The sequence below is a fragment of the Oncorhynchus nerka genome, linkage group LG16 (genome assembly GCF_034236695.1).
Source record: "Oncorhynchus nerka isolate Pitt River linkage group LG16, Oner_Uvic_2.0, whole genome shotgun sequence".
Classification (NCBI taxonomy): Eukaryota; Metazoa; Chordata; class Actinopteri; order Salmoniformes; family Salmonidae; genus Oncorhynchus; species Oncorhynchus nerka.
This window is the reverse complement of record NC_088411.1, coordinates 2,458,902-2,486,854: the sequence shown is the minus strand read 5'-3', so window position 1 is coordinate 2,486,854 and position 27,953 is coordinate 2,458,902. Positions and strand designations below refer to the sequence as shown.

At 45.6% G+C, this 27,953-nt stretch overlaps 1 protein-coding gene across 1 annotated transcript in view; it reads left to right on the top strand.

Annotated features, from left to right (window-relative positions):
- LOC115144276 (SH3 and multiple ankyrin repeat domains protein 1-like) overlaps positions 1-26,384 on the top strand; it is a 41,015-nt gene extending 14,631 nt beyond the window's left edge. The window contains 25 exon segments of the mRNA XM_065002356.1: positions 120-287; positions 1,557-1,673; positions 1,831-1,908; positions 2,150-2,216; positions 7,371-7,549; positions 7,728-7,858; positions 8,120-8,271; positions 8,436-8,549; positions 8,959-9,037; positions 14,971-15,053; positions 15,253-15,377; positions 15,679-15,817; positions 15,963-16,043; positions 16,419-16,427; positions 16,578-16,604; positions 16,702-16,758; positions 17,051-17,163; positions 18,120-18,222; positions 18,340-18,489; positions 18,492-20,334; positions 20,336-20,370; positions 20,373-21,588; positions 21,691-22,048; positions 22,050-22,597; positions 22,965-26,384. Of these exon segments, the coding sequence (XP_064858428.1) occupies positions 120-287; positions 1,557-1,673; positions 1,831-1,908; positions 2,150-2,216; positions 7,371-7,549; positions 7,728-7,858; positions 8,120-8,271; positions 8,436-8,549; positions 8,959-9,037; positions 14,971-15,053; positions 15,253-15,377; positions 15,679-15,817; positions 15,963-16,043; positions 16,419-16,427; positions 16,578-16,604; positions 16,702-16,758; positions 17,051-17,163; positions 18,120-18,222; positions 18,340-18,489; positions 18,492-20,334; positions 20,336-20,370; positions 20,373-21,588; positions 21,691-22,048; positions 22,050-22,597; positions 22,965-23,070 (6,078 nt within the window). The 3' untranslated portion in view covers positions 23,071-26,384.
- The last annotated feature ends 1,569 nt before the right edge of the window (positions 26,385-27,953 follow it).

Below are 27,953 nucleotides of genomic sequence, written 5' to 3'. Positions count from 1 at the left end.
ACACACACACACACACACACACCACGTTGCACTGCTGGTAACTAGGACTACACACACACACACACACACACAAAATAAACATGCATTTAATAAACATGTCTTTTCCCCCTCCTTACTAGGCTCTTCTGTCCCTGGGAGCATCTCCTAACTACAAGGACCGATGTAGCCTGACCCCACTGTACCACTCAGTGCTGACAGGTGGCGACACCTCCTGCTGCGAGACCCTACTCTACTACAGGGCCAGACTGGGAGTGAGGGATGAGAATGGCTGGGAGGAGTCTCACCAGGTATCCGTCTGGCTGTCTGTCCGGCTGCCTATCTCAAGGATGGGGGTTGATATTGTTTTGGACTGTGTTTTGTAAATATGTCAGTATTTGACTTTGACTTTAATCGAATCTGAAGTATCATACTTTCATGTGTAATATTTTTTGTGTGTTGATTTTTGTGTATGTTTGTCTTCTGTGTATTGTCATACGTTGGTATAGTACATTAGGTTTTTAGCATACTTTCAATCTCCTGTCCTGTCCATGTCTTAAACTTTTCACCCCTCTCCTTTCTCCTCCATTGAGAGACACCTTCTCGCTGGTCTCTTTCCGTTGTTTCCCTTTCTCCCTCTCTTCCTTTCTCTCCATAGCTCAGGGACGAAGAGGAATTTGGAATGCAAGAGATACACAAGGTACTGATCATCTAATCCATGAATACTTCCATTCAAGTTGTGAAGTTGGGGGAAGAGTGACTCTTAGGATCATGACCTTGCATGACCTTCCATGGTCTCAAAGGGGTAAAAAAGAAGATGAAAGAAAGCAGAGTTGAGTTATTTCTTCCTGAAACAGAGATCCTTCACAATTCAGTACATTCATCTCATGTAACTGTTGAGATGCGGATAAACATTAGACACCATTAGACACCATCTCGTGCTGACATCTGCTATCTCTGCGTCATTCACTCACTATCTCAGTGCGCTGCTGTACACCAGTGTGGTGTCATTCTATTTTACTTTATTTTATGTTAACTTATGTAGTGTCCTGTGTTTTGTTACTTCTCTAATTTTGTGTTGTGTTATTTTAAGTGCAAATAACGAAAGCGGAAACCGTTAAGGGGAAGGTCAAAAGCTTGTTTATATTGTTTTAATTTCTTAATTTGTTCTTTATTTTGCAATGGTTCAGACATTCATCAGTTCTATCTTTTATTCTGTTTGTCTTTTAATGTGTCACAGTTGTATGAATAAGCACAGTAATTGCATATTTTCAAGTGATTGTGAAGTGATGACCCTTTCGATACTTTCTGTGATGTAATCTTTCGATACTCTCTGTGATGTAATCTTTCGATACTTTCTGTGATGTAATCTTTCAATACTTTCTGTGATGTAATCTTTCGATACTCTCTGTGATGTAATCTTTCGATACTTTCTGTGATGTAATCTTTCGATACTTTCTGTGATGTAATCTTTCGATACTCTCTGTGATGTAGTCTTTCGATACTTTCTGTGATGTAATCTTTCGATACTTTCTGTGATGTAATCTTTCGATACTTTCTTTACACCCCCTCCTCCCAAGGCCTGCCAGAATGGTTTTGCCCAGCACTTGGAGCACCTTCTGTTCTATGGGGCAGATACCACTTCTCAGAATGCCTCAGGGAACACCGCACTTCATATTTGTGCTCTGTATGATAAGGTAAGTATCCTTTTTTAAATACAGGGACAACACAATAATCAGTGTTCGTGTCCATTCAAAGTTGAACTCAAAGTAACTGTTTTTTGAGTTTCAAATGTCTGTGTGACATTTTAGTCCTGAATTAAGTTAAACAGTGGCTGTCTTTCTGGCCTATCAGGAAAGCTGTGTTCGTGTTCTGCTCTACAGAGGGGCCAGTAAGGAAATTAAGAACAAGCATGGACAAACCCCCTTTCAGGTATCAATAACAACTTAATGTTTTCAGTTTTCTTTAGTTATTTATTCTGCCGACTAGCTTGCTATAAGTCAATAAACCATTGAGTTGAAAATCAGTTAGTTGTTTTAAATGTATTATTTGCTAAGTGTTTATTAAATTGGGCATTTGCTGTTTTGGAGGGACTCTTACTTTACCCGATGCATGTGTTGTTACAGTGTTGCATGTAATTGTATGTGTGCGTACATGTGTCTGTGTTTTGAAGGTAGCAGTAATGTCGGGCCATTTTGAACTTGGGGAAATCCTCAAAAACCACAGAGATGCAGATGTAGGTAAGTCTTGGTCCTCCACGTAGGTCTTTTCAGATTAGGAAGTGATTGATAGTGAGTTTTGGTGCATGAGTGTCTGTTAGCGTTGAATGGCGGGAACCCGGCTACCGAGATTTACTACCCAAAACCACTCCCTTTTCCCGGAATAAATAACTGCGAGAAACTGGTCAATTATAATAAATGATTTATATCAACAACATGATGTGAAATGGAACTGTTACATTATATGAAATGATTCAATCTTGCTTCTCTGCGGTCTTCACTCTGCTCTCTGCATGATCAGTCATCAACACTCGTGTTGTGGACAGACAGCCCAACTCAGTATGGAGTGCAGTTCATATTGCATGTAGACCTATCATCTCATCATGGTAACTTTTTTTTCTTGTGACAGGTAGGCCTGCATTTACTGCAGCATTGCCTATGCTACGGTATAAGGACAAATGCATGTAGACCTATCATCTCATCATGGTAACTTTTTTTTCTTGTGACAGGTAGGCCTGCATTTACTGCAGCATTGCCTATGCTACGGTATAAGGACAAATGCATGTAGACCTATCATCTCATCATGGTAACTTTTTTTTCTTGTGACAGGTAGGCCTGCATTTACTGCAGCATTGCCTATGCTACGGTATAAGGACAAATGCATGTAGACCTATCATCTCATCATGGTAACTTTTTTTTCTTGTGACAGGTAGGCCTGCATTTACTGGCATTGCCTATGCTAATAAGGACAAATGCATGTAGACCTATCATCTCATCATGGTAACTTTTTTTTTCTTGTGACAGGTAGGCCTGCATTTACTGCAGCATTGCCTATCATCTCATCATGGTAACTAACAGGACAAATGCATGGAGGACAAATGCATTATCATCTCATCATCATGGTAACTTTTTTTTCTTGTGACAGGTAGGCCTGCATTTACTGCAGCATTGCCTATGCTACGGTATAAGGACAAATGCATGTAGACCTATCATCTCATCATGGTAACTTTTTTTTCTTGTGACAGGTAGGCCTGCATTTACTGCAGCATTGCCTATGCTACGGTATAAGGACAAATGCATGGAGAATTTATCATCTCCATCACCTTGTTTTTTTATTTGAAAGATTTGTGATTTTATTTTTTGTAGCTGCAGAGTTTTAAAACGGCCAATCACTTGAATATTGTTGCGTTAAATTAGAGCAGTCTTCAAATCAAATTGCATCCAAGATAGATAATCCTGTTCAAGATTGATATATACAGTATATTTACAGTACCAGTCAAAAGTTTGGACACACCTACTCATTCAAGTGTTTTTCTTTATTTTTACTATTATTCTACATTGTAATAATTCTACATTGTAGAATAATAGTGAAGACATCAAAGCTATGAAATAACACATATGGAATCATGTAATAACCAAACAAGTGTTAAACAATTCAAAATATATTTTAGATTTCTTAAAGTAGCCACCCTTTGCCTTGATGACATTGGCATTCTCTCAATCAGCTTTACCTAGAAGGCTTTTCCAACAGCCATGAAGGAGTTCCCACATATGCTAAGCACTTGTTGGCTGCTTTTCCTTCACTCTGCGGTCCAACTTATCCCAAACCATCTCAATTGGGTTAGGGTCAGTGATTGTGGAGGCCAGGTCATCTGATGCAGCACTCCATCACTCTCCTTGTTGGTCAAATAGCCCTTACACAGCCTGGAGGTGTGTTGGGTCATTGTCCTGTTAAAAAACAAATGATAGTCCCACTAAGCGCAAACCATGGCGTATCACTACAGAATGATGCGGTAGCCATGCAGGTTAAATGTGCCTTGAATTCTAAATAAATCACTGACAGTTTCACCAGGAAAGCACCATCACACCAACTCCTCCATGCTTCAAGGTGGGAACCGCACATGCGGAGATCATCTGTTCATCCTACTCTGTGTCTCTCAAAGACATGGTGGTTGGAACGAAAAATCGTACATTTGGACCCATTCAGACCAAAGTACAGATTTCCACATGTCTAATGTCCATTGCTCGTGTTTTTTGGCCCAAGGAATTCACTTCTTATTATTGGTGTCCTTTAGTAGTTGTTTTTTTCTGCAATTCGACCATGAAGGCCTGATTCACACAGTGTCCTCTGTACTGTTGATGTTGAGACGTGTCTGCTACTTGAACTCTGTGAAGCATTTATTTGGGCTGCAATCTGAGGCTGGTAACTCGAATAAACTTATCCTCTGTAGCAGAGGTAACTCGGGGTCTTCCTTTCCTGTGGCGGTCCTTACGAGAGCCAGTTTCATCATAGAGCTTGATGGTTTTTGAGACTGCACTTGAAGAAACTTTCAAAGTACTTGAAAGGTTCCGGATTGACTGACCTTCACTTTGCTAATTTGAGCAGTTCTTGACATAATATGGACTTGGTCTTTTACCAAATAGGGCAATTTTCTGTATCAAATCAAATTGTATTGTTCACATACACATGGTTAGCAAATGTCATTGCGAGTGGAGCAAAAATGCTTGTGCTTCTAGTTCCGACAGTGCAGCAATATCTAACATGTAATCTAACAATTCCACAACAACTAGTGTACCTAATACACAGAAATCTATGTAAAGGAATGGAATAAGAATAAATGCATATAAATATATGGATGAGTAATGATAGAGTGGCATAGGAAAGATGCAATATTTGGTATAAAATGCTGTATATACATGTGAGAGGAGTGATGCAAGATATGTAAACATTATTAAAGTGGCATTATTAAAGTGACTAATGATCCATTTATTAAAGTGGGCAATGATTTCAAGTCTGTATGTAGGCAGCAGCCTCTGTGTTAGTGATGGTTGTTTAACAGGATGGTAGTAGGGTGAACAGGCAGTGGCTTGGGTGGTTGTTGTCCTTGATGATCTTTTTAGCCTTCCTTGTTGTAGGTGTCCTGGAGGGCAGGTAGTTTGCCCCTATATACCACCTCTACCTTGTCACAACACAACTGATTGGCTCAAACTCATTAAGAAGACAATGCACACCTGTTAATTGAAATTAATTCCAGATGACTCCCTCATGAAGCTGGTTGAGAGAATGCCAAGAGTGTGCAAAGTTGTCATCAAGGCAAACAGTGGCTAATTTGAAGAATCTCAAATACAAAATATATTTTGATTTGTTTAACATTCCATATGTGTTATTTCATAGTTTTGATGTCTTCACGATTATTCTACAATGTAGAAAATAGTACAAATGAAGAAAAACCCTTGAATGGGTCAGTGTGTCCAAACATTTGACTGGTACTGTATATCCTAGCCTACCTCTTTCAGGTAATACATTCAATTTACTATTAGCCAAAACATTTATCTAATGAATGTTGAGTTATGCATAAATACGCTTCTAACTTAAAACCTCGGTCTCTTGCACAATACGCAAGCACCTGCGTTCCGCTGGCCTCACCTTAAAAAACGTTCCTTAGATCTTGGAGTCTCATGCGGAAAAAGGTAGACTAGAATAGCTTGCCGGACATTTTTTTGTTGTTGCTCTTCTTTTTATTTTATTTTTTTATTTTACCTTTATTTAACCAGGCAAGTCAATTAAGAAAAAATTCTTATTTTCAATGACGCCCTAGGAACAGCGGGTTAACTGCCTGTTCAGGGGCAGAACGACAGATTTGTACCTTGTCAGCTCAGGGGTTTGAACTTGCAACCTTCCGGTTACTAGTCCAATGCTCTAACCACTAGGCTACCCTGCCACCCCCTTTTACCAACAGACTAATCAAAGAGGGATGCTTGCTCTTGTTTGCTTAAAAGTTCAATAGAGCAGCCAATAGAACTCATGGGTAGTTTGAAAGAAGAGCGAGCGAGCGCGCGATGGCGGTAGACTATAGCAGTTTTTTATTCAGACCCAGAACCATTCAATCTTCGAGAAGAGAAGGGAAAGCCGTCATCTAACTCTAGTTCTATGTTATTCAAGCATGTCATTGCAATGATGAAGACGACAAAGCTTATTTAGTTTAACTGAAGAAGAAACGAACGACTGAAGCAACAATAGAGAGAGAAATAGTTAGGCAGGCTAATAACATTAGGGAAAATATTATGAAGGTATATATGCGGCTGCTTATTACACAAATATAAGCCCTATTTCAAAATTAAAATACAATTTTTTGAGTAACTTTTACAACTTTTTAAAGTAATTTTTTAGGCAGCATGTGCTGCACCAGAATCACATGTTCTCTCAGCTTTATCATGGTTTTGAACAATGTGCGTAAGTCCAGTCATATAATACAATACAGTACAGTAATACAATACAGTACAGTAATTACAGTCCACACTCAAAAAGATCAGCCTACTGGAGCTTGTTTCATTTCTTTACCCGAGAGAGCATATAGCTAGCCACATCTATAAGCTTTTCTGTTTTTCTGTCGAGCGTAATGCGCAGTAGCCTATATATCATATATGTATTGGATAATGGCACAATCATTTGGGCTTTTTTGGGTTTGGGATTATAAAAGTACTTTTTGATGTAGGCCTCGTAAAATGTATTTACTGTATGGCTCATCAGGCTCAGGTAGCATTAGCCTTGAATTCTAGATCAAAGCTCTAATCAAATCCAGACATAGGCCCATTTAAGTGACACTTCTGTTTTTTTCGGGGAACACCGGGTTATCTGGGAGAAAAGTGATTTATTCTCGGATGGAACATTTGTAAAATAAGGGGGAAATATTCTTCCTAAGTGTCTGTACTGTATGTCTGTCATGCTATCTGCTATAAATCACTTTGCAGTGCATTGTTTGGTATAAATGTTCTGCCTCATCAATCAACATGTGACTCAGAAGATCTGTTGTCTTTTGCCATCATATTAAGTTGTTTTTATCCCACTGGTAGATGGTGTTTGATGCGGTGCACTGGATCAGCATACAGAGGCTAATCCCTAGACATTTTACAAACTATTTTGTTTCTAAAAACACTATTGGTTCAGAGGTGGCCGGTTGACCTCAACTGATGTTTTGGATTATTGCTTGCCCAGTTTGAGGGTTGTATGTGGTGTTCAAGTCCATCTGTGTTACTTGTCGATTGTCTTTGCATCCGAATCACTTGAGTCGGGTTGTTCATTGTTCACACTCTCACAGTATTCCCTCCCACTTTCTCTCAACTCTCGCACTAACCTCATTGTTTTTCCACCTACCTGTGACTCTCTTTTCTCAGTGCCCTTTCTGGAATCCCCAAAGTATGCTCCCAAAAGAGGAGAGAGTGCACGCACGCTCCCTCTCCTCATGGCTCACCCCTACCCCCTCCTGCGTGCTAACAGTGATAACAGTATGACCCTGCCTGACCCCATGGCCCTATCCAACAAGGCTGCTGGAGCCAATCCCATCCCTGGAAAGGTACATAGAGGCACAGTACGCAGATGTAGCAGGAGATTGCAACTGCACGGTTTATTGGGGAGCTGTGCTCTTAGTTACTTTGGGATGTTAACCAATGAATTGTGAGTTTGGGTCTGTGTAAGTCTCAACACAATTCTATATTTCATCCTGCGTGTGTGTGTATTCCCTCTCTGTCTAGGGTCGCAGGGCCTCTGAGGGTGTGAGGAGCTCCAGCAGTCCCAGGGCCCGTACCCACTCCCCGTCGCGAGGAGGAGGGCAGAGTGACACTGAGGAGAGGCATCAAAGCAAACCACAGCGCGGCAGACAGGGGTGCGAACATACTAGAGGGAGAGACTGTAGATATTTCAATCAATTGATAAATTATGTGCATATCCAAAAAGTTATATTTTAAAATGCATTTTGGTTGCCTACAGCCAATGGGGCTGTTACCAGCTTTAAAGTTTCCAAAAATGTTATTCTCATAGTGTAAACCACTGTCATGAGCCATTTCTTGTCCCTCTATCTCCTTACTGGTATCCCCAGGTGTTGTTCCATGATACACAAACTCTTCCTCTGTCTTTCCTCTTGCAGTGCGACCTCAGCGGGTAGTGGCGGGTGGTCAGCTGGGGGTCAGATGAGGCATATGTACAGTGCGGTCCCAGGGCGAGTGTACATGGCCACGAGGGCCTACACTGCCCACGAAGACAAAGAGCTCAGCATCAGCAAAGGAGACAAAGTCAAAGGTAAGAGAGATTCAGAGAGGAGCGGGTTTTTGGAGAGTCACTGTGTTGATTGTAAAGTTGGGATGACCCCTCTTCTCTTGGTTCTCTCTCTCTCTCTCTCTCTCTCTCTCTCTCTCTATCTCTCTCTCTCTCACGCTCTCGCTCTCTCTCCTCCCTTCTCTCAGTGTTGAGTGTTGGAGAGGGGGGGTTCTGGGAGGGCACAGTGAAAGGTCGTACAGGCTGGTTCCCCTCAGATTGTGTGGAGGAGGTCGGTCCTCCCAGTAAGGACAATCGATCAGGTGAGACAACACCAGCAACCTTATAGAAACCAAATACAATATGTGCTCAGACAAAGACACAATCCTCACTCGCATTGCATCAGCTCAGACAAACACCAACCAAAATCCCTCTACAGATGCTAACCCCGCATTTACTGAATGACTCATCTTATCTTCATTCAGTTGCCAACATTCTATTGACTGCAGGACATCCTCACAATGTTACATGCAGTAGGGCATGTATCACACCCACCCGGTAACATTAATAGCACAACCACCACAACAACCAACTTGATCATTGTGTGTTTCAGAGATGATGCAGTGGAATACAAAAGTATACAAAGACACACTGAGTACACAAATAGCGGGGACACAAAGACGACAAAACACACACATTAATATAAATGTGACACATGATTTCTGGTTCCAGAGACGCGCAGTGAGAAAGCCAAGAGGAAGCTGTTTCGTAATGTCACCATGGGAGCATATGATGGCGTGGATGGCCCCAGGTAAGACTGGACTTGATCAAAACTTGTCATCTGCTGGCCCTCAGGGACTAGACGTATTGATGAATGACCTCACGCAAAGTCATTTTTTTACCCCTGGGACACATGGTCACCATGGTCACCATGGTCACCATGGTCACCAGGTTCTAAGGGTGGAGCAATAGTGAAGTAATGAAGGAACAGAAGACAAGAGGCTAGGGGAAATCACTAGCTAACTCTGCTAAGATTGAATACCCAGTACTAATCGTGCTCTGCAGCCCTTATGATTCTCAGTAGAACACATACAGTAAGCTTAAGACATGATCTACTGTAATGTTTTAGCTGTGTTTTGTCACTTGTGTAGGTGGACAGCTAGAATCGGCTAATTCGTTGGTGTTTCTGATGGGCGTGTTTCTGGGTTGGAAATTGGAGGAAGGTGTGCGTGTGTGTAGGGTAATATGTACATGTAGGTAGAGTTATTAAAGTGACTATGCAGAGATAATAACAGAGAGTAGCAGAAGTGTAAAGGGGGGCAATACAAATAGTCTGGGTAGCCTTTTGATTAGATGTTCAGGAGTCTTATGGCTTGTGGGTAGAAGCTGTTTAGAAGCCTCTTGGATCTAGACTTGGCGCTCCGGTACCACTTGCCGTGCGGTATGAGAGAGAACAGTCTATGAACAGGGTGGCTGGAGCCCAACTCACATGACCAATCACCCCTCCGAATTCGCCCTTTCAGTCCTACTTATTTTCCCTGTTAAAAAAAAGAATGCCATAAATGTTGACGATGGATTCCTTCTCCCCCATTGCATCTGTCTAATCCTCTAGCGTCAAGCTGCAGTCCAGCCCCAGACAGCTGCAGTTGTGGTGTGCATCATAAGGACTAACAGTGCTGTGTGTGTGTGTGTGTGTGTGTGTGTGTGTGTGTGTGTGTGTGTGTGTGTGTGTGTGTGTGTGTGTGTGTGTGTGTGTGTGTGTGTGTGTGTGTGTGTGTGTGTGTGTGTGTGTGTGTGTGTGTGTGTGTGTGTGTCTACGTGTGTGTGTGTGTCTACGTGTGTGTGTGTGTGTCTACGCGCGTGTGAGCGTGCGGCACAACATCCTGATGATGAGTCTTGGGGATTTGGAGGTGATGAGCTTGCGTTCGGTCAATCGGCAGGTGTGAGGAGGGACTCCACGCCCCCAGGGTTTTGGGCTTTCAACGTGTAGCTGACATTAGCCGTGTGCTAAGAAGCTCTTATTATTAGCTTAATAAAGGTTCACCGGTATTTGGCTATGTGAATAATGGCCAGTGACTCAGACGGTGAATGACGTCTGTGTGAAGAGAGAGTGCATGTAGAAATGTGTGTAGTACAGTGGTGGTTATGTGGCCGATTTGTAATACAGTAGCATTTTGAACTGGATCCAGCTCCAGATGTACGGCTGCTGCTACCCACTGCATTTGTGTGTTTGGGAGAATGTCAATGAGAATTTTGAGTGGGTTTTGTTCGAATTTGAATGTTGCAAGTGCTGTTATGTGCATGTGTGTGTCTGTATTTGCAGATTAGGAAATCTCTCTGGAGTGGAAATCAGCTGTTTGTGAATCTGCCAGAAACCAGTCAGTGGATGTTCAAGTAAACACCGCATCCCTGCTGCCTGTTACCCCCCGCCCCTTCCCCCACCTGCAAAAGCATCTCTTTTCTCTACATCTTTTATGCTAAACCACCACTCTCTCTTTCCCTCCCCCTTCCCTTTTTCACATCCAGCGTTCTCTCCCTCCTCTCTCTTGCACTCTCTCTCCTTGTCGCAGAGAACCATCTCTGTAGCTTTCCTTTTCTTTCTTTCACTCTCCCTCCCTCTCTACTCCTCTCTCTCTCTTTCGCACTGTCTTAAGCATGCAGGGTGTAGACGTGCTAGGCCAGCGCTCGCTCGCTCTCTCTTCTCTCTCTTCTCCTCTCCTCCACTCTCGCGGCTCTCTCTGGCTGTGCTCTCGCTGGTAGAGCGAGAGGCGGAGGGAGAGGAGGGGGTGGAGGAGAGGTGGGGGGAAATGGCAATGGGGGGATGCGGAGAGAGAGATCTGTCTCTCTCTCTCTCCCTCTCTTCTTCGTGGCCGTCACTGGGCCCCAGAAACAGGAGCGTGTGGTTCATTTACAGGTAGCCGCTGTTTCCTCATTCATTGCCTGGCTATGGATGTGAGGAGAGGACAATGGAGAGAGGGGAGAGGTAGATGCAACAGAGAGGCCGTGGATTTGAAAGGCGGATTAATAAGCTATGTATTGTGTGTGTGTGTGTATTTGTATTGTGTGTATTGTGTGTATTTGTGTGTGTGTGTGTGTGTGTGTGTGTGTGTGTGTGTGTGTGTGTGTGTGTGTGTGTGTGTGTGTGTGTGTGTGTGTGTGTGTGTGTGTGTGTGTGTGTGTGTGTGTGTGTGTGTGTGAAATCCTCTTTTTCCAGTGTGTGTGTGTGTATTTGTGTGTGACGGAAGTGGCTACTGAATGGAGGCTCTGACTGCAGCATGTTTATCTCTGTTTCTCCCCTCTCATGTATTTCTGAGTGTAATCTGAGAGCACGCTGCAATGTCAGCTATATATTGCCATATCTCATAAACTGTGTGTTCCATCTGTGTTTGTACCACTAACATATAGGATGATAATTGTTTTATAGAAAGGGCGAGAGTGGACACATTAAGTGGTTTGTTTGTGATTTCCTTCATGTGAGTGTGTAAGTAGATGTGAGCGCACAAGCACAGTGTGTGTCACTGTGGTTGAGTGTCGTTGTGGGAGCAGTTCATCTGTGTCGGTGTCCCTGAATTGTGTCTGCGTGTATGTCATTGTGTCTCATGGTTTAATTGTATGTATGTAAATGTAGAAGATGAGTATGTAAGTATGTATGCCTACAACGCTGCTTCTTCTGTATCCTGGAAGCTACAGAGGATGATTCAGGAATCAGAAGGGAGCGTACATGTAGGCTACTGTAATACTGTAGGCTACTGTAATACTGTAGGCTCCTGTAATACTGTAGGCTCCTGTAATACTGTAGGCTACTGTAATACTGTAGGCTACTGTAATACTGTAGGCTACTGTAATACTGTAGGCTCCTGTAATACTGTAGGCTACTGTAATACTGTAGGCTACTTTAATACTGTAGGCTCCTGTAATACTGTTGGCTACTGTAATAATGTAGGCTCCTGTAATACTATAGGCTCCTGTAATACTGTAGGCTCCTGTAATACTGTAGGCTACTGTAATACTGTAGGCTCCTGTAATACTGTAGGCTACTGTACTACTGTAGGCTCCTGTAATACTGTAGGCTACTGTAATAATGTAGGCTCCTTTAATACTATAGGCTCCTGTAATACTGTAGGCTACTGTAATAATGTAGGCTCCTGTAATACTATAGGCTCCTGTAATACTGTTGGCTCCTGTAATACTGTAGGCTACTATAATACTGTAGGCTACTGTAATACTGTAGGTTACTGTAATACTGTAGGCTACTGTAATACTGTAGGCTACTGTAATAATGTAGGCTCCTGTAATACTATAGGCTCCTGTAATACTGTAGGCTACTGTAATACTGTTGGCTCCTGTAATACTGTAGGCTACTGTAATACTGTAGGTTACTGTAATACTATAGGCTACTGTAATACTGTAGGCTCCTGTAATACTGTAGGCTACTGTAATACTGTTGGCTACTGTAATACTGTAGGCTCCTGTAATACTGTAGGCTACTGTAATACTGTAGGCTCCTGTAATACTGTAGGCTACTGTAATAATGTAGGCTCCTGTAATACTGTTGGCTCCTGTAATACTGTAGGCTACTGTAATACTGTTGGCTCCTGTAATACTGTAGGCTCCTGTAATACTGTGGCTACTGTAATACTGTAGGCTCCTGTAATACTATAGGCTCCTGTAATACTGTAGGCTACTGTAATACTGTTGGCTCCTGTAATACTGTAGGCTACTGTAATACTGTAGGCTCCTGTAATACTGTAGGCTACTGTAATACTGTGGCTACTGTAATACTGTAGGCTCCTGTAATACTGTAGGCTACTGTAATACTGTAGGTTACTGTAATACTGTAGGCTACTGTAATACTTTTGGCTCCTGTAATACTGTAGGCTCCTGTAATACTGTTGGCTCCTGTAATACTGTAGGTTCCCGTAACACTGTAGGCTACTGTAATACTGTAGGCTCCTGTAATACTGTAGGCTCCTGTAATACTGTAGGTTACTGTAATACTGTAGGCTACTGTAATACTGTAGGCTAATGTAATACTGTAGGTTACTGTAATACTGTAGGCTCCTGTAATACTGTAGGCTCCTGTAATACTGTAGGCTCCTGTAATACTGTAGGCTAATGTAATACTGTAGGTTACTGTAATACTGTAGGCTACTGTAATATGTGAGTGTATACTGTGACCACTGTGAGTGTCACACTGGCCAGTGGTGAATTCATGTAACGTAGAAGCAGTCAATATGCACATATAAATGTAACAGGAACGACGGGGGTTAAATGGTTACAGACTATTTCAAAGAACCACGGTGTCATTCCTACACCTCTGTTGCCTTGGGGATAACATGATACAAACCAGCCATTTGAGCACACTGCTGCATGTAGATTTGTATCCTTTGAGAGGGAATGCACGAAGGAGACGGGATGAGAGAAAAGGAATGAAGTGTGAACAGCAGATGGATGGAAGGCGGATTTTTGCGTTGGCGAAACCGTAACTTTGACAGTGTGGCGACACATAAGGGAAGGATGAAAGGGACAGTCCAAACTGTAGACCTCAGTATGAGAAGTTAACAGTGGTTTCTTCAGCTTTGTAATGGATCCCATGGACTGCCTGCTCACACCGAGTTCAGCAACTCCCAGAAAAGCAAAGGCTCTCATCCTCAGCCGTGTTGTACCTTGGTGGATTTGCACAGTCGATTGGAGGCGTCAGTTTGAGTTTATCCGGGCATCTAATGCAGAAAAACGAAGCTCCGGAATAAAATACGGGGATTTCAACCCAACGGATTCAACCACAAGTCATACAGTGACCGAAGAGCCAGACGTCCTAATGGAGTTGCAAAACAGCATGAATTGAGACCGGCCAGCAGTGTAAAATTGAGACCTTTAAATGAGCGGAGATGTTGTTGTATATGGCTGTTAAGTCTGAGGTTACAGTATGGACTGAGCTCGTAAAACAGTGTGAATTGAGACCCGGCAGGCTTTACAGCGTGAATTGGAGACACTGTTGTTGTAGGACAGTATATGGCTACTGTGGAGTGAGGCTCCTGTATTCGCTGAGCTCTACATGAGGCAAAGCCGCTGTAAGGAAGCCATAAATCTGGCAAGCAACAGAAGTCCCAGACATGGCAATGGGGCAATGACCAACTCGTAACCCTGTGCCGTAAAACTAATCCTATCATATCATAACAACTGTCAACCATCGATGAAAGACAGCAAAATGTCATTATGAAGAGCGACGACTAACTGCTACTCAAACATAGATCCCTATCTGGGCATCATCAAGTGGAGGAGTGGAATGAGAGCTAACCAAGTTAGCTAGTGCAGTGAAAGCTTGAAGAAAGTGAATGCAGTATTACAGGTGTGTTTATAAGTTCCCATTAACAGTGAAGTGTCTGTGCAGCATTTTTTTATGTACATTCCCACGTGCTTCCTGGTGCCAGTCAGCGTTAATGCTGGATTATGGAGAGGTCTCTCCAGTACACTCCTCCTCGCCCATCATGACACCGACTCTACCCTGGTTTGACGAGTGTCTTTGTATGGTGGTGCTCTTTGTATGACATGCCTCAAGCCCCCCCATCTTTTGGTGCAGTGTGATTTCATAATGTGATGCAGTATAGCTGTCTCCCAGATTCAGAAATGCTTTATTTGCATGACAATGAGGCTTTCTGTTACTCAAGAAGTCATATAGCTTGCTCTCTCTTGCTCATTGCCCCCACCCTCTCCCTCCTCCCCTTCCTCCTTATTCTATCTAAGTGACTACATCATTAAGGAGAAGACAGTGCTCCTGCAGAAGAAAGACAATGAGGGCTTTGGCTTTGTGCTTCGGGGAGCCAAAGGTGAGTGCCTCTCCTCCGAAATACCCCTGGATGTCTCCTATCTCCAGCTTCCACAGTCCTCTATCCTTCTATATATTTAACTTTCACCTCTCTCATTTCCTCTTACCCATTTCTTCCATCCTATCTCCCTGCCTCCACTTTAACACCATTGTATTACGTCTCTCCCTTATCCTCTTGTTCTTGACTTGTCTCTCTGCAGCCCAGACTCCTATAGAGGAGTTCACGCCGACCCCAGCATTCCCCGCGCTGCAGTACCTGGAGTCTGTGGATGAGGGCGGTGTGGCCTGGAGGGCTGGCCTAAGGATGGGGGACTTCCTTATTGAGGTATGGATCCCTGGAAAGGCTTGTCATTCTGAGAGTTTATGCAGGACTGGAAATCAACATGGGATCAACTTTTGTACTGACTATCAAATTGTAGATTTTTTTATTTGCTTTGAGTTTGAACTCAAACAGTGCAGTAAGACAGTTTAGTCTTGTTGCCAGCCAGTGTTATCTCTCTCTCTCTGTGTGTGTGTGTGTGTGTGTGTGTGTGTGTGTGTGTGTGTGTGTGTGTGTGTGTGTGTGTGTGTGTGTGTGCGTGCGTGCGTGCGTGCGTGCGTGCGTGCGTGCGTGCGTGCGTGTGTAGGTCAATGGTCACAATGTCGTGAAGGTGGGCCACAGGCAGGTGGTCAACATGATCAGACAAGGTGGCAACACTCTGATGGTCAAGGTTGTCATGGTGGCCCGCAACCCGGAGATGGAGGACACCAACCCCAGGAAGAAAGGTATACTTTTTAGTTTGTTCTGTGTAATTTATGCAATTCATGTTTATAGCATAGTAGTGAACAGTAATGATTGTTTGCAATGAGTGTATGTTTATAACACACTAGTCAGAAAGTAAGTGCGTGTTTGGTCCTTCTCCTTTAGCAGTCCCCCAGCAGGCTAAGAGGCTGACTCCTCCTGCCATTGCCCTGCGCTCCAAATCAATGACATTAGAGCTGGAAGACATGGGTAAGACAATTGAAGAAGGAGGGTTGAGAAGCATGAAAACCATGGAGAAAAGGAAAAGAAAAGGATTGTTCACATTCTGACCCATAGAAAAAAAATGATTGAAAAAGTCCATGAAATATTAAGTGAGTTGATGCAGAGAGCCTTGGGGATTTAACTGGTATAGGTAAGGATCATTTTTCTATTTACCAATGGCTTGATGAGGAGGACTATACTATGGAGATACATGTCCTCTTTCAAGTGAATGTATGGAAATGTGCTCTGTATGGGAAAGATGGAGTGTCGTTCATATTCTGGAAACGCTACAGTTTGCAACGGCATAATATAACCTCTGCTCCATTTCTTCTTTTTCGGCTAAATCAAATGGATGACTAACAGTGGAGAAAGGTGGGAAAAGGTTGAGTTGTGTATCATCATTGTCATCATCAGTGTTAAAGTATGTACTGGGTTCATTCATGTTGTTTTGTGATATTACAGCAGTCTCGGTATACTGTCATAGCATAATATGATTATCTTTTTTTCTCTAATATGCTGCAGCTGCCTCTCCATGGAAAAAGAAAGCAGGTGAATGTCTCGCTTATCATTACTTTCCTCAGCCCTTAAGCCCCCATTCAAAATCAGTCTGCGAGGGTCCTATGAATACACTGCCTCTGCTTTCCAGAGTACGAGTCCTCCCAGGTGCCTGATAAGAAGAGGACAGTCTATCAAATGGCACTAAGTAAGATCTGACCCCTGTCCCCTTTTTTGTTTCAAGAGGCCGTCTTTGCTCTTAATATTCTTATGCTTTTGATCTCTCTCTCTCTCTCTCTCTCTCTCTCTCTCTCTCACACACACACACACACACACACACACACACACACACACACACACACACACACACACACACACACACACACACACACACACACACACACACACACACACACACACACACACACACTCTATCTCTCTCCCCCCATTTCTCCCTCTCTCTCACACATACATACGCACAAACTCTCTCTGTCTGTCAGATAAACTGGATGAGATCCTGGCAGCAGCTCAGCACACGATTGCGTCAGACGGACAGGGGCAGCGGGGTCACGGGGGGAAGAGAGAACGAACCAAGAGCATCGCCCCCAATGAGGTACTGCATCATGGCCACGCAGTCATGGGTGAATAGGGAGTACAGGCGGGGGCGGAGCACGCACCCTTGTGGGGCCCCAGTGTTGAGGATCTGCGAAGTGGCGATGTTGTTACCTACCTTCACCACCTGGGGAGGCCAGTCAGGATGTCCAGGACCCAGTCGCACAGGGCGGGGTTGAGACCCAGGGCCTCAAGCTTAATGATGAGCTTGGAGGGTACTATGATGTTGAATTCTGAGCTATAGTCAATGAACAGCATTCTTACATAGGTATTCCTCTTGTCCAGATGGGATAGGGAAGTGTGCAGTGTTATGGTGATTGCATCGTCTGTGGACCATTGGGGCGGTAAGCAAATTGAAGTGTGTCTAGGGTGTCAGGTAAGGTGGAGGTGATATGATCCTTGACTAGCCTCTCGAAGCACTTCATGATGACAGAAGTGAGTGCTACGGGGCGATAGTAATTTAGATCAGTTACCTTTGTCTTCTTGGGTACAGGAACAGTGGCGGCTATCTTGAAGCACGTAGAGACAGCAGACTGGGATACGGAGAGATTGAAACTGTCCATAAACACACCAGCCAGCTGGTCTGTGCATGCCCTGAGGACACGGCTAGGGATGCCGTCTGGGCCGGCAGCCCGGCGAGGGTTAACACGTTTAAATATCTTACCCACTTCGGCCACAGAGAAGGCGAGCCCACAGTCCTCGGTAGCGGGCCACGTACCATGACTGTACATGCAGAACCTACTGACCCTAGGGATCATACCCTCAATTTAGGGACTGTGTCTGCAATGCTGGATGTGAAATAGACCTCACAGCCTAGGATATTAACTTATTGCTTTCTCCATATTGCGCTATATCACTTTTACTCTCAATGCAAGTGTAATGCGCCTTCACTTTTTCCCGTTCTCCGCATCTCTCCCTGTGTGTCTTTCTTCTTTGTGTGTCTTGCAATACATTAAGCCAAGTCATGACCAGTTGGTTGGTGTAATGCCGCCTGGCTTCAACCAGGGTCAGTATCCCCCCGGCCATCCGCATGGAGTAATGTTGCGACAGAAATCTATTGGTAAGTCCTACCGATACAATTACTATGAAGGTTACTGTCAAAAAGCCACATTCTGACTGTTGTAAATTAACTTTGTTTTCCAACCAGATAGTCTGTGTAACAGTGTGCCCGTTTCAGGTGTGACGGAGGAGGAGAGGCAGTCCCTTCACACCCCGGCTATGAAACTGGCCCGTAGCCTGTCGGAGGACATCCCCCCTCCCCCCAGCACATCCGCCCCAGAACCCCCCTTGTCTGCTGGACCCCACACTGCTCGGAGGGAGGAGCAGTCTGCCCCCAGCCACTGTCCTCCCAGGCCCAGGCCCACTACCAGGCCCTCTCCACCCAACAACAAGCAGCGCATGATGCCCAGGCAGGTTGGGACAGTCAACAGCACGGCATGACCACCACCCTCCAGAGAGGAGGAGGACAACACACAGGGGATCCCACGGAGGGGACGAGGAGAGGAGGAGGAAAAATGGGGGCATTGAGGAGGGGCTACAGTAGTGCTACTCCACCTACAAGTGCAGCTCCCACAACTCAACAGCAACCCCAGCAGCAACAGCAGTCCCAGCAACATCAAGTGGCGGCCCGGGAGAGGATCGGCGGGGCAAGCAGGGGCGGGGGAGTCAGGAAGGGCGGGAGGGGCCCTCTAGTGAAGCAGCCCACAGTGGAAGGTGGGCTCGGCAGGCACCACAGAGGGGGGCAAGGCCAGGGGGGTAAAAGCTCCGGGGCCAAAGAGAAGAGCTCCATCCCCATCCCCACCATCATCGTCAAAGCTCCATCCACCAGCAGTGGCAGTGGCCGCAGCAGCCAGGGCAGCAGCATGGATGCCGAGCAACCGCCTCCCGACATAGATGACCCTACCTCCCCCCCTGCCTCTCCCGACACCTCCACCACCCGCGGCCCGCCTTCCACCGTGGTCCCCTCATCACCCCAGCCCCATGTCTCCTCCCCCATGACCCCTTCGACTGTCGCCCCCCAGCTGCCCCCTAACCTGGAGAACCTGGACTTCACCACCCAGTTCGGGGGGGCCTTCGTCGGGGCAGCGCGCCGGGACCGGGAACGTTTCCGTGACATGAGGAGGAAGAGTGCTTCCTTCTTCCTCTCCTCTGAAGAGGATGTCCAAGGGGAGGCGGGGGGAGGTGGAGGGGTATGGACCCAGCCCCTACAGGGGATAGGGATCGATGTCCCCACCCCCCGCCTCCGGCCTTCCAAGTCGATTGACGAGGGCATGTTCTCTAGGGACAATTACATCCACTACGCCAGCAGTATGCCCCCTGCCTTTGGGCTACCTGAGTACCACTCCCCTGTGATGGGCCAGGATGGCCAGCCCAAGTCCGCTCCCTCCAACTACGGCCCAGGCACTCCAGCCACCACCTTCATCCACCCTCTGACTGGGAAAGTCCTGGACCCCTCGTCCCCCCTGGGCCTGGCGCTGGCTGCACGAGAGAGGGCCCTCAAGGACGACCGGAGGACCCGACGGGAGGAGCGGCACTTTGGCCGGCAGATGTCCAGCGTGGGGGTGTTCCCTACATCTCTCCCGTCTCCCACGCCATCCCTGTTTTCCACATCCACTACCACCACCTCACACGCCTCACTGAACCGCCCACAGTCACCCAGGATATTACGTTTGGGAGGGGGAGGAGAGAGAGTGGAGAGGGACCAGGCGGCTGGAGCCAGAGAGGGCCTCAGAGTTCGGTTTTCAGAGGACAGAACCAATCAGTACCAGACCCAATATTACCAACAGAGTCCAAGAGACAGGGAGCCACCTGGCCTACCCATGCAGCCACCCGGCCCGCCGCCTCAGCCTGCACCCCGCAGACCCTCGTTCCTGCAGATGGAGAGCAGTGCAAACGCTAGCTACATCCCCCAGTACACCCTCACCGCAGCCCCAGCACACCCACATGAAGGTGGGGGAGAGGGAGGAGTTGGAGGGGGACTGGGGCTCATGGTTCTTCCCCCGCCTGCACCCTCGATAGATTTGGACGATGAGTTTGTCTTTGTTGACCCCCTGCCCCCTCCCTTGCAGTTCGCCAACGGCCAAGGCCAGCGAGAAATGCAGAGGGGGTACCCTCAACAGCATCAACACTCAGCTCAACACGTCTCTCCCGCCATGCCACCCACACCGCCCCCTCCCCTCTCCTAAAGTACCTCCACCAGGAGGCTTCCCTCCAACGCCCCCCCTCCCCTCCCCCAGGCAGGGGACTCTGCCGCCTCCAGCCTCACATCCTACGACAGCGAGGTGGCCAACCTCACCCAGTCAGGTCTATCTCCCTCCCTTCCCTCACCCCAGATATTCCCCCCTTCCTCCACCACTACAGCCACCTCCATTTTACCCGCACCTGCACCCTCACTCCACAGACCCCAGCCCATGTCGCATACACACCCCTTCTTCAGTGACCCCACCGTACCAGTTAACCCCGTTAATATGGGTGCCCCTGCTCCCCAAATGACCTCAGCACAGTACCGCGGCCCGGCCACCCTCACTACAACTATGACCTACGCCACAACAACGACCATGACCGCCACCGCCACTGCTACCACAGCCTCTGTGGTGTCGTCAGACTACAACGCGTCTCTGAAAGCCCCCAGAACCGCCATCAACACTGCAGGCAAGGCAGGAGACCACCACCCCTCCATGATGAAGACTGGAGACTGGCAGACAGAGACGGTGGTGGACTCTGGGATCGAGGAACTGGACAGCCACAACAGCGGCGACCAGCACCTGGACATACTGGGAGTGAGTGAACTGACAGGTGAGAGAGGAGGAGGAGGAGGAGTAGAAGGGGACGGATGGGGTGGCGAGCACCCAGATCCTTATATGACCTACTCAGGTGGGCAAGAGTTTGAAGCACACCCCACCAAACACACGACCAAACCAACCGTGTATCCAAAGACGATGCAGTACAAAGAGGGCGGTATCAAGGACACAAGGGAAGCATTGCGTCGACAGGTGAGCACCAACCCGCCCTACCAGAACACCCCACCACACCCCCAGAGACAGGCTAACCCAGAGGAGGAGGCCAGGAGAGGAGAGGGAGGAGCAGCGGACGAGAGGAAACAACGTAGACAGAGTCGACCCAAGATGGAGGACGGCTTCGGTTCCACCCTGGCTGCCTGTCTGGAGCGGCCCAACACCTTGGAGCCAAGGGGATCAACCGAGGGGGTCGACCCGGGACAGGGCCTGGAGCGAGGTGAGGCCCAGAGGGACGGGATGTCTATTGAGGGGCGCAGGCTGCACTCGCCACTCTCGGGGATGAAGGCCAGCATCATCAACGAGCTGAGCTCCAAGCTTCAGCAGATGAGCAATAAGAGCACAGACGACTGGGGTCAGTCTGAGATGCGAGGTCAGAGTCCCATTAGTCTGAGGTCACCCACAATGCACAGGTGAGGCTGCTGAGGTTTAGTCAATTCTAACTGTTTTACTAAGTGGCTCCACGGCATTGTGTACTGAGCACAGTAACCCCTTTTACTTTCCTTATCTTTTAGATATTCTGGGGATTTCTCCGCCTCGTTTCAGAGCCCCCCCACAGCCCGCTCCACTTCCCCCTTACCCACCTCCTCCCCGCAGCATCGCCCGCCAATCCTCACCCCCAATCTCACCGCCACCCCCTCCGGCTCGCCCTCCCACCAGCCCACGCTGCAGCCCAACTGGACCCGCTCCCCCTCTCCCCAGATACCCACCTCCCCCTCTCACTTCTCTCACCCTCCTCTCTCCCCCACCTACTCACCCTATCCCACGTCACCCAAACACCGCACTAAGTATCGTGGAGCCAAGATTTTTGACTTCCAGTGTACCCCTGGTCCAGAGCTGAGGTCGTCTGTGTCACGCCGACGCGCCCCCAGCCCCCCTCATATACTCCACAGACCGCCCCAGCCCCGCCCCTCCCAGACCCTCCTCCCTCCCCATCCTCCCCAGCACCCATGTCTACAACACCCCCTTTGATTTCCCCTCACCCCTCACCCCTTCATCCCCAAGCCACACCCTAGGAGACTCTTACAACCCCTCCACACCGCCTCTCTTCCCCACATCCCCACAACCTCCCAGTGCCCTCCTGGTCTCCCGCTCCCTTTCACCCACCCAGTTCCTCTCCGGCGCCTCCTCGCCCTCCATGCACATGCCCCCCTCTCCGTCCTGCCTCAGCTATCCCCACCACACCCCTCTTCCCCCAGCCAAACCCTTTACCATCAAGCCCCTGTCCTACTGGACTAGGTGGGACGTGGCCGACTGGCTGGCCTACCTGAACCTGGGGGAGCACCGGGAGCGCTTTTTGGACAACGAGATTGACGGCTCCCACCTGCCCTCCCTCACCAAGGACGACTTCCTGGACCTGGGGGTGACGCGCGTCGGCCACCGCATGAACATCGAAAGAGCGCTGAAGACACTGACTGACAGGTGAGGAAGGAGCGGCATGGACAGAGTCAACGCACAGACAGAGGCTACATTTCAGCCAAGTGGCGAGTGGAAATACAGAGAGAGAAAAAGAAGGAAAGGATGGAGAAGGAAAGACAAGTGCCTCTTTCCTTCCCTGCGAGCCAGATGATTCCATCCCCTTCCCTTTTAGCATAAAGCCTTTGTTAATTTGATACGTTATTCCGTCTCTCTCTCTCTCTCTCTCTCTCTCTCTCTCTCTCTCTCTCTCTCCTACTCTCTCCTACTCTCTCTTTCTCTTTCTCTCCCATATTTAATTTACTACTTTCACTCCTTATTCATTTTCCATTCATTCTTATTTCTTGATTTACCCTCCTCCCTCTTTCCTCAGGCTCTTCTCTCCCATGCATGAGCCTAGCCCCTCCCCTGTGCCACAGACTGAGAGAGCGAAAGATGAGGTGACTCAGAGCTCAGAGAAAGACAGAGAAACAAACTGACTGAGATGAAAGCTAAAGAAGACCATTGGACAGGAAGCGATCGTGATGGACAAGGCTTAAACATGCCAAGAGAGATTTGGTATGAGTGGAATACAATTGTTTGGAATCTTTCTTGAGATGAACATTGATTACACGTGTTGGTCAAAAGAGGGTAGAAACACTTACGACACACACTCATGTCTAAAACTATACTATTTACACACACTGTACAACTACTGATGAATAGGCTTTTAATTCACACATGGACACACACACATTTGACTGGTGATTCTCACACTCCATTTGCTGCCTGAGTTACAGTAAAAGGAGAAATGCTAACAAGAATCTTGAGATTGGAGTGCTGCTACCCATACAGAGAGGGTAAGCCCATGGATATACTAAAGGTGGTGGTGAAGTTCCTCTAATAAACAGTGAGGGCCATATTCAAACTTGTCCTGAGGTTCATGCGCACACATTGACTTTACGCGTATTGCATCATGGGATTGGAAGCTATGGTTGGAATGTATAAACTTCAGAATATGGTCATAATATGGAAAGATACATTCATTGGTTTTGTACCAAGTGCTGATTGCAATCATTCATTTCAAATAGGTCAGGGTGTTATTCATATTTAATCATTCAAATGTGTGTCTAATGACAAATATTCTAAAATATACAAAACATATAGTCCTAAAATGACATAATTATTATCATGGTTATTATCTTTACAAAGGCTGGCTGGAGTTATGTCAGAGAGGGGCAAAGGGGAGTCAAATCTGGGTTTGTTTTTCCCTGAGACACGGCTATAAGGTGTCCACAGCCATGTTTGAGAGTTCGCTATGAACTCAAGTCATTTTACATTACACAGCTTACCGGTCATTCATTCATGATGTTGATGTTTACGAGCAGAGCACATGTCCAGGGGATGTGAGTGTCTTTTGTCCCGTACTCACACACACACACACAGGTGCAACAATCAAAAAGGGCTTATACCGTGCGTCTGTCAGTCTTTATGGTGTCTGGCTACCTTGGCCTTTTTCCTCTGAGTGTTTGTACGCGTACGAAGATCTGTTCGTCAGCCTGCCTTGTTACCCATGATCCTTTACCCACCCTCTGCCCCTCTCTCTTATGCCTTCTCCGCAACTCAACAGGCCTGTTTTCCAAACATTTGACAACGTAGAGATGTATATTTTGCACCGGTTGACAATCCTAACTTTGCCCTATTTCATAAACTTCTCTTCGAAATCTGGAAACTTTCTCAGATCCACATATTTCAGAAAAAGACACACACACACAAACACACACACACACACACACACACACACACACACACACACACACACACACACACACACACACACACACACACACACACACACACACACACACACACAGGCTCTTTTAGATACCTATTTGCTATTGCCTTCGGTGAAATGCATTGTAAGGTGAGGAATACACACAAACTTTTTACACATAATTTATAGGTCTATATCAGTGATGGGCAACTTTGATGGGGGTGGGGGCCACAAAATCTGAACTCATCACGAGGGGCTGCAGTGGCTTACGGGTCTGCGTACCCACATCCATACCTACACATGCAGTCAGAGCTAGCCCTAGCCTTTTTGGGACCTAAGTGACAAGTTTGCTGCAATTCTACACATTCGGCCATGATGGTGTGGAGAGAAAATGTAGCAATTGTATAACACATTTCATGCAATTCTACTCATTTTGCCATAGGGTGGAAAGAAATGTTTGCAGTTTTTAATATAATATCTGTGTGAGAGTAACTAAGAAAATCAATAGATAATCAGTAAATCAAACATTATTACCACAAGTTTAGATATCTGGCTGGACTAACTTACCAATCTAAAACAATTTAGCTGACAAAGGGCTAATTGAGTGACTGTCAGTGACTGACCTACCAAAAGCAAAACCCTAACTCAGTCCCCCCCCAATTATTTTAATTTTAATTTTAGATATATACAGTGCCAGTCAAAAGTTTGGACACACTTACTCATTCATGAGTTTTTCTTCTTTTTTGAAAAACTATTTTCTACATTGTAGAATAATAGTGAAGACATCAAAACGTAAACCAATAACACATATGGAATAATATAGTCACCAAAAAAGTGTTAAACAAATCAAAATAGATTTAGATTTTAGATTCTTCAAAGTAGCCACCCTTTGCCTTGATGACAGCTCTGCACACTCTTGGAATTCTCTCAACCAGCTTCACCTGGAATGCTTTTCCAACAGTCTTTAAGGAGTTCCCACATATGCTGAGCACTTGTTGCCTGCTTTTCCTTCACTGTGCTGACCAACTCATCCCAAACCATCTCAATTGGGTTGAGGTTTAGTGATTGTGGAGGCCAGGTTATCTGATGCAGCACTCCATCACTCTCCTTCTTAGTCAAATAGTTAATTGTCCTGTTGAAAAACAAATTATAGTCCCACTAAGCGCAAACCAGATGGAATGGTGTATCGCTGCAGAATGCTGTGGTAGCTATGCTGGTTAAGTGTGCCTTGAATTCTAAATAAATCATTGACAGTGTCACCAGCAAAGCACCCCCACACCATCACACCTCCTCCTCCATGCTTCACGGTGGGAACCCGACATGTGGAGATCATCCGTTCACCTACTCTGCGTCTCACAAAGACATGCCGGTTGGAAACAAAAATCTCAAATATGGACTAAGCACAGATTTCCAAAGGTCTAATGTCCATTGCTTGTTTCTTGGCCCAGGCAAGTCTCTTCCTCTTATTGGTTTCCTTTAGTAGTGGTTTCTTTGCAGCAATTCAACCATTAAGGCCTGATTCACACAGTCTCCGCTGAACAGTTGATGTTGAGATGTGTCGGTTACTCGAACTACGTGAAGCATTTATTTGGGCTGCAATTTCTGAGGCTGGTAACTCTAATGAATTTACCTTCTGCAGCAGAGGTAACTCTGGGTCTTCCTTTCCTGTGGCGGTCCACATGAGAGCCAGTTGCATCATAGGGCTTGGTGGTTTTTGCGACTGCACTTGAAGAAATGTTCAAAGTTCTTGGATTGTTCCGGATTGACTGACCTTCATGTCTTAAAGTAATGATGTACTATCGTTTCTCTTTGCTTATTTGAGCTGTTCTTGCCATCATATGGACTTGATCTTTTACCATATAGGCCTGTCTTCTGTATACCATCCCTACCTTGTCACAACACAACTGATTGGCTCAAACACATTAAGAAGGAAAGAAATTCCACAAATGAACTTTTAACAAGGCACACCTTGTTAATTGAAATGCATTCCAGGTGACTACCTCCTGAGGCTGGTTGAGAGAATTCTGAGAGTGTGCAAAGCTGTCATCAAGGCAAAGGATGGCTACTTTGAAGAATCTCAAATATAATTTGATTTGATTAACACTTTTCTGGATGCTACATGATTCCGTATGTGTTATTTCATAGTTTTGATGTCTTCACTATTATTCTACAATGTAGAAAAACTGAATGAGTAGGTGTGTCTAAACGTTTGACTGGTGTGTGTATGTATGTATATATATATATATATATATATATATATATATCATTATTTATATATATTTTTTGTATTGATCCGTGGCCCTGTAAAAGGTGGCGGCCCGCAGATTGCCCATCCCTGGCCTATATAATATATTGATTATGATAATGACAATAATAACATAAATTATAGTATAATTTAACAATAATTATTATATCAATGATTAGGTATATGTAAACATTTTAAACACTACAGAATCTCTGTCTTCCAGATAGTGTGAGAAACGTTTTGAAGCTACTTGTTTTCTTTCGTTCTCTTTATTTATTATTTCCGGTACATGCTTTCTATACTGCTCTACTAGTCCGACCACTACCTACTCTATTATTCCTGTGAGACTAATGCACAACAACACGCATTCTTTAAGGTTGTTGCCATTCAAGAACCTTCTGATGGAAATGATTGAGCGGTAGTGTAGAAAGCATTATGTTCTATGATTTAAAGAGTATTTTAGGAAATAATATAATATAAATATAGTAATATAAACATATGATTATGATGAATATATACAGTATGAGCAAATGTATGCAGAAATAAGATGTATTTATGAAGTTTTGTTTAAAATGAAATACAGAAATATACTGATAAAATATGATAAGAGTTATAACTAAGGTGTTGAAATAAATGCTGAATAAACTATTGAACTGTTTGGATATTTTTTCCCTCTCTGAATCAAAGAAAAAGTATGTGAACCCTTTGCAATTACCTGGATTTCTGCATAAATTGGTCATAACATAAGTCACAACAATAGACAAACACCGTCTGCTTAAACTAATAACACACAAACAATTATACGTTTTCATGTCTTTATTAAACACACCGTGTAAACATTCACTGTGTAGGGTGGAAAAAGTATGTGAACCCTTGGAATTAGTAACTGGTTGACCCTCCTTTGGCAACAGTAAACTCAACTAAATGTTTTCTGTAGTTGCGGATCAGACCTGCACAAAGATCAGGAGGAATTTTGGACCATTCATCTTTACAAAACGGTTTCAGTTCAGCGATATTCTTGGGATGTCTGGTGTGAACCGCTCTCGAGATCATGACACAACATTTTACATCGGGTTGAGGTCAGCACTGGGCAACTCCAGAAGGCGTATTTTCTTCTGTTGAAGCCATTCTGTTGTTGAATTACTTCTGTGTTATGGGTCTGTGTCCTGTTGCATCACCTTACTTCTGTTGAGCTTCATTTGGCGGACAGACAGCCTTACATTCTCCTGCAAAATGTCTTGGTAAACTTGGGAATTCATTTTTCCGTCGATGATAGCAAGCTGTCCAGGCCCTGAGGCAGCAAAGCAGCCCCAAACCATGATGCTCCCTCCACCATACTTTACTGTTGGGATGAGGTTTTGATG